This window comes from Eurytemora carolleeae, unplaced genomic scaffold (genome assembly GCF_000591075.1).
Source record: "Eurytemora carolleeae unplaced genomic scaffold, Eaff_2.0 scaffold8, whole genome shotgun sequence".
Lineage (NCBI taxonomy): Eukaryota > Metazoa > Arthropoda > Copepoda > Calanoida > Temoridae > Eurytemora > Eurytemora carolleeae.
The window spans coordinates 93,215-108,037 of NW_019396114.1; the positions used below are offsets into that span (position 1 = coordinate 93,215).

Sequence of the window (14,823 nt, forward strand, 5' to 3'; positions counted from 1 at the left end):
TCAGGTTGTTATGTAGTCTACATTATTATCTGTAATGTCTGACAACATACAATACAAAATATTTTTATTTACATATTATTTATTGAACGTCTTAAATGAAAATTATAGAAATCAAGCGATTATTAATTCAGTGCGGGGGTAAAACACTACCCAAAATATAAGTTAATTTTTGACAAATAGGTTGCATTATATAACGATATGCACGAACAACAAATTAACAGGTATTTTATATACAAAATATTTGAGAGATGTGCATCACAGAGAAACCGGTCAAGGAATCCTGAGATAAAACCGTCCCTGTTAATCCCAATCTTGAGAGGTTGAGTAGACAGAAAGGTCAAGCCAAGTCACTGTAATCTTTTCGTTATACCGCATTCTATATAAATCACTTGAATATATGCTAGAGCCAGTCCCAAGAAAATTTCTTATAAATCGAACATTAGAAATTGTCGACATCACTTAATATAAGGGCATAGCGAAGGCAAAAACAACTGAACGGCAGCCATTTTGAAATCAAGATGGCTGCCGTTTCACGGATTTCCAGGGAAAAATCATTTAAGATATTAGTCTAGTCCTCCGTCTCACTTGCAGATTCCGCTTCATCTTTCAAGAAGGCAAACTTGTTGGGGGCAATCAAATCCTGAAAAACGAATGAATTAAGAAATTGAAGTTTTCTTCTTTTAAGATGTGATAGATGTACACTGTACAGTGTACAAAGCGTATATTTTTGGGAAAACTCTTCGCTTTTGTTGCGTATCTATATGCAAGAAATAAGAATCATGCAACTTTTTAATAAAAAAATTGCCATATTTTCAAAGTTGTTTAAATAATTTCTAACCCACATTTTTGCATTTCTGATCCGTCATAAACTTGCCCTATGGTCATGGGAGAAACCAAAAAAGTTGAATATTTTTAGATACGACGTTTGGATATTAATTAAATACAAACAAACAGAAAAGCCAAATGTATTTAAAGATGTGGGAGTATTTATCTAAAATTTTACCGGAGCCTTCGGTTCCTCAAACTTTTTCATCGGTGGAATAACATCTTTTTCATCTCGACCATTTTCCCTGCGGTCATCTTTGCCCGCGGAGCCACCTCGTTCATCCCTAGGAAAATTGGAAGTTAACAAATGATCAAATATTATTGTCTGATCATTGATCAGTATATCTACCTGTCCCTGGAGTTATTACTATATCTTCGATCATTTCGACGATCGTCATGGCGATTATATCCACTGTTGACACGACGATCTTCTCTTCTATCATAACCTCGATCATCTCTGCGATCATATCCATAATCTTTCCTATAATTAATATGAAGAAACGTGAATATCTGGATTTGACCATGAATTCTACTTTAAGAGTTTAAATTATTATGACTTTTAAAATGAATGCATGCATTAACTGTAGATATGTACCTGTCATCTTTCTGATCATATCCACGATCGTCTCTCCGATCATATCCACGATCGTCTCTCCGATCATATCCACGATCGTCTCTCCGATCATATCCACGATCGTCTCTCTGATCATCTCTACGATCAGAACCACGATCATCTCTACGATCAGAACCACGATCAGAACCACGATCATCTCTACGATCAGAACCACGATCATCTCGGCTACCATAGCCGCGATCGTCTCTACTTCTGTAACCGCGGTCATCACGGTTTCCGTAACCACGATCCCGATCATCCCGACTTCCATATCCACGATCATCTCGACTTCCGTAACCCCGATCATCCCGACTGCTGTAGCCGCGATCCCGGTCATCTCTACGATCGTATCCTGAACGAGAACCTCCACGATCATCTCTTCTGTCATCTCGACGGTCCTCTCCTCTGAATTTATAACATTTTACCATTTTGAAAAATCGTTTTTAGTCCATCGCGAGAAAAAAAAAAACCTACTAAAGGCATTTTTTGTTAAAAAAAAACAAGATAAAATACTGAAGGGTAGTTAATTTTTTAAAATAGAAGAAAAATTAACAAAATATTTTTTATCTCTTACTTAAAAAATTATAATTGATGATCGACTTGAAAAACTTTTTTGACATCATCGATTGATGTAAATTAGTACATTTTCTTTCCAAAGAGAAAGGAGTAGCTATAAGAAATTATAGTGAGTTTGATCACTGATCAGCATTTAAATTATGAATCCTAACATTCTTTACAGGACGGATCAGGATCAGCTCCAGCTACATACCTATCCCTAGCTCCTGGAGGTCGATATGCAGCTGGCCGGTCAGAGTCTTCCTTTACATCCAGCTGACCGATCTTCTCCTCAATCTCTTTCTCCCTGCACAAACATCGTATTGTGAATGACATATCATAACTTAATTTTCATACAATAAATTTTATTGACTTTAATTTTTCTTATTTATGAAATGTTTTTGTTCTATGCTCAAAATGGATTGGATATAGCTGTCCATTAAATGTTTAATCCATCAAGTTTTCATCTATTATCTACATATGCTCAAAAAATACAAAAAAAATTAGAAGATCATCTCCAATAAAAATAGGAAAATCTGCAGAATTTTACATTAATATTATTAATTCAAAATGTGCAAAAATCAGCAAAAAATGGTTGACTAGAAAGATGGAACCAAGTAATAATAAGATCAGTTCTATGCCGAAAGACAGTATAATAAGTAGCTAACCAAATATGACATCGGTGGCATTAGTTCCAAACCGAATTTTAACCCATCAGGNGTACCCCAGACTGATGAGTCCACTTATGAAAATTACTTGACTAATTTATTATCACTTGAATTATGCAAGTATACATAGTTAGTCATACATAGTCGAATAGTTTACATAGTTAAAAAAGGAATCAATATTTTTTCAAAATAGATATTTTTAAGCGGGGGCACAACATTTTTCTTGCGATTCCCCCCCCCCTCTGCCCTATAAAAATGCTCTCGTACACCCCTGTAACCCATTTCTAACAAGGAGAGTTGGAAATGGGCACAAACAGAAGACTGGGTTCTTAATATCCAGTCTCGTATCAGATATAATGGCATCTAGCTAGAGGTATCTTAATATCCAGTCTCGTATCAGATATAATGGCATCTAGCTAGAGGTATCTTAAAAGAACTGTAAGCGTAATTTCAAGCTAGCCTCTATGCAAAGATTCTTAACGATACCCTTACAAGCTTTATCCGATCAAATATGAACTAGACATTTATGTTTATATTTTTGAAAACTTATTTTTACGATTGTGGTATACTAAAGTGACTTGTGCAATTAAACTACAGAAAACAGTCGAGTTTTTATGAAATTACACGTTAAACTCTGGAAAAACGACAATATTTTCAGTATTATTAATCTGATGAAGGGTTCATGGATACCGCTGTAAATAGGGCATTACCATCGTTGTATGGAGAGTCCCTTGAAATTACGCTTACAGTCCCCTTGAACGTTAATGTCAATGGATTCTGTTACCAGTTAGCTTAATCAAAGTCTAAAAATGACCTCTTCAGTGGATTACCTTTGAGCAGTATCTACTGGTTTAGCACTGCCGAAAATGTTTGCTGCTTTCCTTGGTTCTGGTGCTGGTCTGGGAAAATGAAATAATAAGTTTTCGCTAATCTTGTTGAAAAATTAGAAAAAAATCCATTTTGTATGAAGAAAACATTTTTGATAAGACAACTAAATATTTTTAACTTAAAAAAATAGTTTTGACCTAAAGTATTGCCGAAAGATAGAAGAATATTTTTAAAAAAATAAAATATAAAATAAAAATATTTCACAAAAATAAAAAAAATGATAAATTTAAAAAATTCTCTTTTTTTAGTCAAAAAATTAACATAAAAATTTAAATAATTTCTTTGAAAGTTAAACATTTGTACTTTTGTTGAAAATATATGTTAAATACATGTTTTAAAAATATTATTTCAGCCATAACCTAAAAATTACTGAAGTTGCACAGCATCCAGAAAGAACAAACACTAGGCTGAGAGAATATCAGAAAAATGAAGACACCATTAAAAAATTGATTTTCTTCATTATTCCTGGGGGGGGGGGGAAGCATTACAGTTAAACTATGCAAGGTGGGGAAACCAATTTTATTATAAGCCATTTTTAAGAAAATAAAAATAATTTATTTAGAAAATATAAATAAACAAAAATATTTTGGAAAAAAATGTATTTTATAGTTTATAAATCATAACAATTTAAATGCTTAACTCCACTAGATTTTTGAACTGAAGTTATGTTATAATAATATTATATAAAATATAAAATATGAAAACAAAAAATATTTTTTTAGTATACTGAAGAGTGAAGATTTTTAATATCACAATTTCCTTGCCAAACATCATGGAAACTATACATTATAAACGTCAAAAAGGCTGAACCGATCGGGCCAACATTTTGTGTGGGACCTCACGTGGCCTGCAGAGATGGTCTATGAATGAAAAAAATTTCAAAAATTTGCCTTAATCAAAATTAAATTTTCATAAAATTCTTGAAAATTTTGAAAATCTACGAAATTTATTTATCTAAAATCCGCAAACTTTTTTTGTTTTGTTTTACAATGTGCACAAAGAGAACATATTCACAATTAAAATAGAAGATGGGCGCGAAGCCTGCAGGGGTGGTCTATAAATGATAAAATTTGCCTTCATCAAAATTCAATCTTAAATGTACATAGTACAACTATACTAATGGTAACATTAAACAAATCAGAATTTTGTAAAATTTGTATTGCAAAGGGTACTAATGTATCTTAATTGTATACTATGTATCCTCTTGACTAAAATGGACTTATAGAATGTCGTCTTCTAAATATATTCGAGCTGGTGTTTGTTCAGTCTGGATGATGTGGTTGTTTAACATTATGTTGTACAGTACTGCACAGTTAAAATATAATTGATATTAGTATAGGGTGTAAGGCTTAAAAAAGAAAAAAGGTTGTAAAATCATCAACTTCCATTCTAAATGTTCTCGGACACGCGTCCAAGTATGATTGTTTGATGCAGATTCCTGTTAGGCAAATAGTTTGATGCAGATTTTGAGATTTCTGGATTTCTAACTTCCCGTTTTTTTGGCCGTGAGAGCCTCGGGGGCAATTACTCATAAAACTTTAACGATTAATTTTTTCGTCTTCTTATTTTTGAATGTAGAACAAGATTTTGAAAGAAAATGTAAAAAAAATTTTTTAGCTGAAATAAAAATTAAGAGGATTAAAAGTTTAAAATCTTTCCCGCACAAAAATTAAGAACATTAGGAACGAATTGTTGTTTTTAAACCAAATCCTAAATTTAAGAACTATGTATATAACAGGATACATTTATTTGAACAGAACATGATCAACTCAGCCGTAATACATTAAGTACAAACAAAGTGGCGTTACTTTTAATCAGTACTTAGGATCCGCAAAAATATGCTGATCCACGGATCCGGATCCAAGGGGCAAAATATCATCCAAAATCAATAAAAACAAACTTTTTACTCCCATAACATATATCTGAACTGTTAAAAAAATGATTAAAAATTTCCTTATTTTGAATGGAACATTAGGAACGAATTGTTGTTTTTAAACCAAATCCTAAATTTAAGAACTATGTATATAACAGGATACATTTATTTGAACAGAACATGATCAACTCAGCCGTAATACATTAAGTACAAACAAAGTGGCGTTACTTTTAATCAGTACTTGGGATCCGCAAAAATATGCTGATCCACGGATCCGGATCCAAGGGGCAAAATATCAACCAAAATCAATAAAAACAAACTTTTTACTCCCATAACATATATCTGAACTGTTAAAAAAATGATTAAAAATTTCCTTATTTCTGAATGGTTCTTGTTTTAGCATAAATTTATTTCGAAAATCATTTAAAAATTCTTCTTTTGTTAAAAAAAATCTATAAATCTTGAATTATTTATGAAATTAATCTGGATCCATTTTCAGGGTGCATCCAGGATCCGGATTTGAACCAAAATGAAATGGATCCTAAGCACTGCTTTTAATATATCTCAATCTGACGCCAAAAAAAATTCCCCCCATAACATTCCAGTGCAGACCCAAAGACCTTTCGTACGTTACATCAATGACTGGTAAGTCAAGTTAAGATCTTTACCTTTGGTTTTGTGCGAGGAGCGAGGTTAAGCTTTGGTCTCTCTTTCGGCTGCTCTGGACTTCTCCTCCGGTCACCGTAACGGTCATCACGACCTCCATCACGGCTTCCGAATCCAAAGCTACGGCCTCCTCCACGATCATCTAGAATATTTAATATTTTTCAAAAAAATTCAGTTTTATTTCTTCTTTTACCAAATTTGTTATGTCCCAATATGTTTAAATTAGTTTGATACCACTTATTTACATTTAGATGTGCTTATGGCTTAAATGGACTGTAAGTGTAATTTCAAGTGACCCTCGGTGCAAAGATGGCAATACCCGATTTACAACAGTAAATTTAAACGTTAATCTGTAGAAAAATTTAGGGAACTAGCCTTAGAGGGCGCTTCGCGCCCATCTTCTAAATTAATTGTGAACATGTTCTCTTTGTGTACATCGTAAAACAAAACAAAAATAATTCGAGGATTTTCACAAAAAATTTCGTGGATTTTCAAAATTTTAAAAAATTTAATGAAGATCAAATTTTGATGGAGACAAATATTTAAAATTTTGATCATTCATAAACCTTCCCTGTGGTCACGTGATGTCCCACAAAAAAATTTGGGCCCGATCGGTTCAGCCGTTTTGACGTTTATTGGATACAAACAGACAAACAAACAAACAAACAAACAGAAATTTATATATAGATAACGTCGATTTTCTGACTCGGAAAATTGTTTATTTAACAAAAATATTTCAGACAAAGCTTTCAAGGGTACTGTTGTAAACTGGCATTGCAATATTTGCAAGAAGGTTCACTTGAAATTACGCTTACAGTCCTTTTCAAGATACCTCCAGACGCCGTTATTTTGTAGAAAAGTGATCAACGTTCTTAGTATTAAAGTATAGGTGTAAAATACTTGAGAGCTGGGGGTGTCGAATTGATCTATTGTTTACCATCAGAATCGTCAAAGTAGGTTTTAAGTTTTGGATAGCATATAATAATACAAGAGATTTTTATTTTTTATTTCGCTGATTTTTTTGTTTAAATTGGTGGAATAAAAAAAAACACATAAAAGCTAACTTTTTTGGGGGCAAAATTATTAAATTGGACCCGATCTTTGGACCTCAACAAGATTTTGCTTAATTAATTCATTATTAAAATCAGATTTTTAGTATTCCAGCGAAAGGAAAATGCATTTTCAACAGAGGGAATTCTCTTTCCACAAAATATTTAGTATCTACCCCTGTAGAGTAGTAGAAATACTGCTTCTATATGAAAGGAAACCAGGGGTATTTTTTTGACAAATCAAGCCCCCCCCCCAGAAAATGACTCTTTATCCAAGAAGTTTGCAAGGGGAATGAAAAAGGAAAATATACCCTCTAAGAAAAATGAGTGTGAAATTGTTGCAAACAAAAGTTAGTAAACATACTGCTACAACAGAAAAGTTTGGTTACCTCTGTCATTTCTATCTCTGCTGAATCCTCCGAATCCTCCTCTTTCCCTGGCTGGCTCATATCTATCAAACCCTCGACCTCCACCGTCATTATCTCGGCCTCTAAATATATCAGGGGTTTAACAATTTCTAATTAAACTCTCGACCTCCACTATCATTATTCCGGCCTCTAAATATATCAGGGGTTTAACAATATCTATCAAACTCTGGTCTTTTTTTTTGCCCTTTGATACTTTTTATCTAAGCACATCACCGGACCCCATTTACATAATTTTTTCCCCTAATTCAGCGGCGAACCCTTAGAAACTTACACCTAAAATACTGCGGAACAAAAATGATCTTAAGAAAATAGCAGTGCTTAGGATCCATTTAATTTTGATGGGGATCCGGATCCTGGATCCGCAGTGGAAAAAAATATATCCGGATCCAGGTCATGATGAACCATTCAGAAATAAGGAAATTTTTATAATCTCTCTTTTTTCAAAAGTTCAGATTTGAGTTTCAGGATTAAAAAAGTTTTTTTTGAAGTTTTTGTTTGATTTTAATTCCAGCCCTTTATTAACAGACGAGTAAATTAATGGCTAAGATTGGGCCAAGGTGACTAAAACACTGAATATTATATCAGTAGTATATATATCTTGCAGAATTAACCCACCCACCCTAAAAAAAAGATTTTTATACTCTTCATCTTTGATACTTATTTCCAAAAAAAATCATATATTTTCCACGAAAATTCCTATCATATCAGATTAGTATTTACCTCTGTGTGATGTCCTACTTGTCCCTCTACCTGTCTGACTTCCTGGCCAAGTTGTCCTACCTGTCCCTATCCCTGTCTGACTTCCTGACCAAGTTGTCCTACCTGTCCTTATCCCTGTCTGACTTCCTGACCAAGTTGTCCTACCTGTCCCTATCCCTGTCTGACTTCCTGACCAAGTTGTCCTACCTGTCCCTCTACCTGTCTAACTTCCTGACCAAGTTGTCCTACTTGTCCCTCTACCTGTCTGACTTCCTGACCAAGTTGTCCTACCTGTCCCTCTACCTATCTAACTTCCTGACCAAGTTGTCCTACTTGTCCCTCTACCTGTCTGACTTCCTGACCAAGTTGTCCTACCTGTCCCTCTACCTATCTAACTTCCTGACCAAGTTGTCCTACTTGTCCCTCTACCTGTCTGACTCCCTAGGTGGTGGGGGTGGTCCTCGTCTCCAATCATCTGATTGATCTACCTGTCCCTATCCCTGTCTGACTTCCTGACCAAGTTGTCCTACCTGTCCCTATCCCTGTCTGACTTCCTGACCAAGTTGTCCTACCTGTCCCTCTACCTGTCTGACTTCCTGACCAAGTTGTCCTACCTGTCCCTCTCCATGTCTGACTTCCTGGCCAAGTAGTCCTTCCTGTACCTATCCCTGTCTGACTTCCTGACCAAGTTGTCCTACCTGTTCCTATCCCTGTCTGACTTCCTGACCAAGTTGTCCTACTTGTCACTCTACCTGTCTGACTTCCTGACCAAGTTGGCCTACCTGTCCCTCTACCTGTCTGAATTCCTGACCAAGTTGTCCTACCTGTCCCTCTACCTGTCTGACTTCCTGACCAAGTTGTCCTACCTGTCCATATCCCTGTCTGACTTCCTGACCAAGTTGTCCAACCTGTCCCTATCCCTGTCTGACTTCCTGACCAAGTTGTTCTACCTGTCCCTCTCCCTGTCTGACTTCCTGACCAAGTTGTCCTACCTGTCCCTATCCCTGTCTGACTCCCTAGGTGGTGGGGGTGGTCCTCGTCTCCAATCATCTGATTGATCTGATCGTCCTGCATCAGGATCCTCCTCACGGGGTCCACGATCATTCCTACAAATGATTAGTATTTTCTTAGGCTGAACAACGGCAAACTTCAGAAACATCAGGATAAATTATCTAAACGCGGAAATTCTATTTTGTACTTTTTTCTCGAAAAACTAAATAGAGCCAAATATGTGTTAAAATTAATAATATACCAAGATATGATACCGTCCTTCACATTTCAATTTTAATGGCGACAGTCTACTGAACTAAAGCATTGAAATTAAATCTGCTGATGGGCCGTGAAAACATTTTTGGCACTCCGCAAACCATATTTAACTTCTGGGGAAAATAAATGATTTTCTAAAATGTGGGGGGGGGGAGATTATTTGGGAAAATATAGACCCCTGTAAACTTTTCTACAAAAAATTCGAGAAGGTCCGAGTCTCTGAACCTGAGCTCAATCCCAGTTTTATTCACATTTTACCTATCTCCGAATCCTCCCCCTCTTCTCTCTCCCTCCTTGCCAGCTCCGGACGCCAAATCTATTCTCATCTTCCTAAACATTTTTAATCATGAGAATAAAGAAATCTTCAGTTAAAATCGTTGTAATTTATAATAAAGTGTTCAATTCACTTAGGTTTTTAACTTAATTTTTTATGTATATTTAAATATGGGCTTTATCCAAAAAGTTTTGCAATTTTCGTTTCGCACCTTATTTGCTAAACAACTGGGTTTCGCAATATAATGTGTATTAGCAAATTTACATTTTTTTTCAGATTATTGAAGGGCTTTCAAAAATTTTAAGAAATTTTATTTATTACAGAGACCCCTTTTATGGGTAAATTATACGTCAGTAGGAATAAGGTTAATTTTCGAATTTTTTTTTTAACCGAATCCCGTTCCGTTTCGACTTTTGACATTTAAAACTGTTGAAGTTTGAAATGTAGACATTAAAAAAAAATAAGGATTAAAAAATTTAGTTATTGTTAAATTTTTTTGTTATAAATGTGTTGGAAAAAGCTGTTAATCCTTCTCTTAGGGCCAATGACTCAGTACAGAAATTTAACACCAATTATAAAAGTTAAGTGTGTAGTAAAACCCTGCTTTATTTATCTTCTCATGTATTCTGTGTAGAGACCAGCAAATTCCAAAAAAAAAAACAATATTAAAAGCGTATGATTTTTCGAGTTGGAATACAATAACTTTTTATCATATGGCGGGTTACTTATTTTCTTACGTATTTTGTTACCAACTTAAAAATATTAAAAAAAAACAATTTTCAAATAGTTTCTATTAAATTGGGGTGTTTGAGGAATACTATTAGTTGAGATTAAAGTTTTGAAAAATTCTTTTAAAACTTCAGTTAATTTCCATTTCTCGTTCGCATCAAAATATATAAATATATATAAAAAAGTCCTGTATTGTAATATCAACGAGTGCAAATGATCTATCCTTTCCTTTGAGACTTACCGATTCTTTAACAGAAGAAAAATTTTCAAATTTTTTTTCTTTTTTTAGTCGTTGATTATTTGCTAAACATTAAATTTTGATAATCCCCCTTATTATCAACAATTCGATTTAGAGCTTGAGAGCATAAGATTTTTGTTTGCAGTTTTTGGTTGATATTTTGTCCCTTGAATCCCGATCCGTGGATTTGCATATTTTAGCGGATCCGCGTCCAGGAAACTAAAGTGTTGCGGATCCAACGGATCCGGATCCTGACCCTAAGCACTGGTATTAAGCAAAAAAAAAAACCTGCCTGTTATTGACACAAGCATCTGTTAAACTGAGAGCATCAATCAGAGAATCTCTATCCTCGAAATCAGCATATCCAAACCCTTTCAGTCGTCCTCCCTCGTCCTTCATCAATCGGACAGACAGAATCTAGAAATCATCATTGTCATCATTATTATCATCATCATTATCATCTTTATCGTCATTATCATCAAATTCATCAATATCATCAATATAATTAATACAATTAATACCATCATAATCATCATTATCGCCATTATCATCAATATCATTAATAATTAATACCATCATAATCATCATTATCGTCATTATCATCATAATCATCATAATCATCATAATCATCATTATCATCATTATCATCATTATCATCATTATCATCATTATCATCATTATTATCATTATTATCATTATTTTCATTATTTTCATTATCATTATTTTCATCATCATCATTATCATCATTAACATCATTATTTTCATTATCATCATAATTATCAATATCATTATTATCATCAATATTATCAAAACTAAAGTATGGAACGTTAGTTAAAACCCTGGATTACGGTCCGTTGTTAACACTGAGTGTTCTGAATAGGCACAAATTGATTAGAGATTTTAGGATCGCGTTCCATGTCAAAACAAATGTATAGGAAAAAATAGAAAAAAATATTTTTAAAAAGACGAGAGGCAGCCATAAAAAACGTAAAATTTTCATTTGATTTTTTTTAATGTCGATTTCGGCATTTTTAAAGGAAAGTGACAATATTTTGTCAGGATATAAAAATATTTAAATTCGTGTGTTCTAACTCCTTACATTCTTATTGCAATGGCAGTTAATAAAAATATGTGAATGAAATATTATCCAAAATTAAATAATTCGTGGTTTTGTTATTATTTTTTATCTTTTTAATTAGATAAGCAATTTGCACATGAATTGATGAGGTGAACAAACGGGAAAATACAATAATTATTTTTAAAATTTTAAGTAACCCGACTCACCAGCACCCCCATTAGATAATGAGATGTGAGCCTCAGTGTAGAGAGCCTTATTCAAAAATTGAGAAAAGTACAAGAATGTAAAATATTTTGATGTAGAAAAGGACACAACATGATTTCAAATAAGCTGAAGATATATATAATATTCTAGCTGGAGTGAATGGCGTTGCCCGTGGAGTAAAAAATTTAAAAATGTAGAATTTCGTTTATCCTGTTACCGCCGAGATACTTGAAGATACCCCTGAATTCCTTCAAAAAATGTCCGACCATTCGTTTAGCCATTATGCCGGCGCGGCTGTAGGGAACATATATACGAATGTCATGTTTATTATATATATACAATATAAATGATATATCGAATATAATGAATGCAATAACCTTGAGTTTGCATTTAACGAAGACATCTCGGACTTGTTCTTCGTCCACGTCGTAGGGCAGGTTGGCCACGTACGCCGTGTAAGGCGGGGAACGAGGAATCTGCGAATCATCAATATCAGGCCCAAGCGCTGCACGAGGTGCAGTTGGTAATACAACCTAGTAATATAAATATTGAAGAAGGGGGTATATGATGACTTTAAATATTAATTCCCCTTCCTACATTATAATTAATTTATTCCCCAAGTATGTTAAGAATAATTGGCTGTTTTTAAAAGCTATTCTTCGCTAAATTAGGCATAACAATCAAGTCATTAAGAACAGTGCTTAGGATCCATTTAATTTTGATGCGGATCCGGATCCGGATCCTGGATCCGCTTTTCAAAAAAACGGATCCGGATTCGGATCCGGATCCGGATCCAGGTCATTGATCAAAAAAAAATTTTATTTTAGTTCAAATGTCTTTTCATACCTAAAAAAAATGTTAAACATTTTAACATTTTTTTATACTATTTTTCTATTAGTTTGCACAAAATGATAATGATTTTTTTTACTTTATTGGATGAAAAAAAAACAGGTCTAATTCATATTAGCTTTTAGTAGAAGGAGGGCGTTTGGAATATCTGCCTTCAGGCAACTCCTTAGGTCTGATTTGAATATCTTCAGGGCAGAGAACAGTCTCTTTATACTGGGAACACAAGATGTTCCTTATCATCTGTATCTTTTTAGCATATGTGCGCCCCATCCCTTTTCCCCCTCACTCTTACACATCTATACACCTTAATTTGTGAAGACTAAATTTGCTTAGTTGCAATGGGGAAAAGGGAGACTTCTCCCCCCCCCCTCTCTAGTTATTAAAGGGGGTGGGGGGAGGGGTGCACGGTGGAGGTCTGAGTTAAGATTTGAGCAAGATAGAAACCTGAGACCCTGAGAACATTTTTAAAATCTGTTAAACAATTCAAAATAGGATATTTTTAAGGAAAATTAACGCTGTTTTGCACATTTTAAAAATTATAATTGTGCTTGGATCCGGATCCGTGAATCCGCATTTTTTTGCGGATCCGGATCCGGATCCAAAGAGCCAAAATAATGCGGATCCAGCGGATCCGGATCCTAAGCACTGATTAAGAAATTAAATTCCTCTTGAGATCATAAAAAATTAAAACATTTTTCAGAGCTGAGAAATTTTGTGTTGGATAGTAATAATCCCGATCGCATGATCTCGATATCCCCAGTGAGCACTTTTAATTCCGAGGATAAACTATTAATCTTATCATTTATACCTTTACGAACACTTTCATTGCGGAGGATATCAAGTAAGATTAAGTTAATCAGAGCTGAAAACTTTAGAATGAAATATCCAGATATCCCGTCGGATAATTAATCTGAAGATTAAAGTCATGAGGTAAACAAGCAATATTTAATTCCGAGATTAAGAAAGAATGGATTAAGCCTTTATCCTGATATCCACCATTCTAATGTTTTCAGCTCTGGAGATAAACACAAGGCCAAGATCAAGCATTAATCTCGATATCCACAATACAAAAGTTCCCGGCTCAGGTTGTTTACTATTCAAAATAAAGTAGAAAAAATAGGTAACAGATTAGGCAGAGAAACATTGAGACGTCCAACAAATGAACGAGGCCTTGGCCCCTCAAGATTTCAAAGGAGGAGGTAATACACCCCTGAACCCGATTTGAGGATATAAAGGGCCACTGTTAGATGGCGGGAAAATAAAACGGAACCAACCGTATTTGAATTTTCTCTGAAAAATGTGACTTTCTACAAATTTGATTATTAAAATTCTAAAACTGTTCCTTCCAGAAATTTATATTGAATGGTGTAATGTTATGATTTGCAAATAAACCGGTTTAGTGAAAGGTTAAAGTTCGACGTGTCTAAATTAAAACTAAATAATATATATATATATTATATATATATATATATATACCTGTTGTTTAACTCTATCTGAAGGATAAACCTCGTAATCATCATCCATCTCATCTGCCCAGGTGCTCGCTATTGCTACAGTTGTTGTCGCACCTGACCCCGGGGCCTTGTAGGCACCTCCCCCCTCCCCACCCAGGAACTCGGTCAGGTTTAGGGTCTTCCCCTTCTTTTTCCCTTGTTTCTTCCCTAAATAGATTAAAATAACTTCTAGTTTGCAAGATGGCTTAGTAATACAGAGTTAATTGGTTATTTGGGTCTTTCCTAGAGACCGATTTTTGGACACCCCCCTCCCCCCATTCTATACATGGCCACTTTTATTCAGAAAAATTATTCTTTATTTCTATTATTTTAGGGTTAGGTTAGATTGAGACAATTTCAGGGTCTGTCCTAGTGAACGATTTTTGTACCCCCCCCCCCCCCTATCAATTTTGTACATGGGTCTGACA

At 34.4% G+C, this 14,823-nt stretch overlaps 2 protein-coding genes across 3 annotated transcripts in view; both read right to left on the reverse strand.

The window, feature by feature from the left end:
* Positions 1-61: 61 nt before the first annotated feature.
* Positions 62-4,320, reverse strand: LOC111695361 (U1 small nuclear ribonucleoprotein 70 kDa). The gene is made up of 7 exons (XM_023464676.1): positions 4,303-4,320; positions 3,492-3,592; positions 2,208-2,300; positions 1,421-1,843; positions 1,175-1,306; positions 1,004-1,109; positions 62-640 (listed from the first exon to the last, which is right to left on the reverse strand). The coding sequence occupies exons 1-7, from the start codon at positions 4,318-4,320 to the stop codon at positions 569-571; spliced, it is 945 nt and encodes a 314-aa protein (XP_023320444.1). The 3' UTR covers positions 62-568.
* Positions 4,321-6,057: 1,737 nt separating this feature from the next.
* LOC111695345 (eukaryotic translation initiation factor 4B) overlaps positions 6,058-14,823 on the reverse strand; it is a 9,269-nt gene continuing 503 nt past the window's right edge. The window contains exons 2-10 of one of the 2 annotated variants that reach the window (XM_023464649.1): positions 14,379-14,563; positions 12,431-12,586; positions 11,064-11,188; positions 9,789-9,860; positions 9,324-9,370; positions 8,694-8,748; positions 8,430-8,441; positions 7,527-7,627; positions 6,058-6,230 (exon numbers count right to left, since the gene is read on the reverse strand). In XM_023464649.1, coding sequence (XP_023320417.1) covers positions 6,073-6,230; positions 7,527-7,627; positions 8,430-8,441; positions 8,694-8,748; positions 9,324-9,370; positions 9,789-9,860; positions 11,064-11,188; positions 12,431-12,586; positions 14,379-14,563 — 911 coding nt within the window. In that variant the 3' untranslated portion in view covers positions 6,058-6,072. Of the gene's footprint in view, positions 6,231-7,526; positions 7,628-8,429; positions 8,442-8,693; positions 8,749-9,256; positions 9,371-9,788; positions 9,861-11,063; positions 11,189-12,430; positions 12,587-14,378; positions 14,564-14,823 lie in introns of both variants that reach the window. The other variant, XM_023464647.1, reaches the window with a different exon arrangement.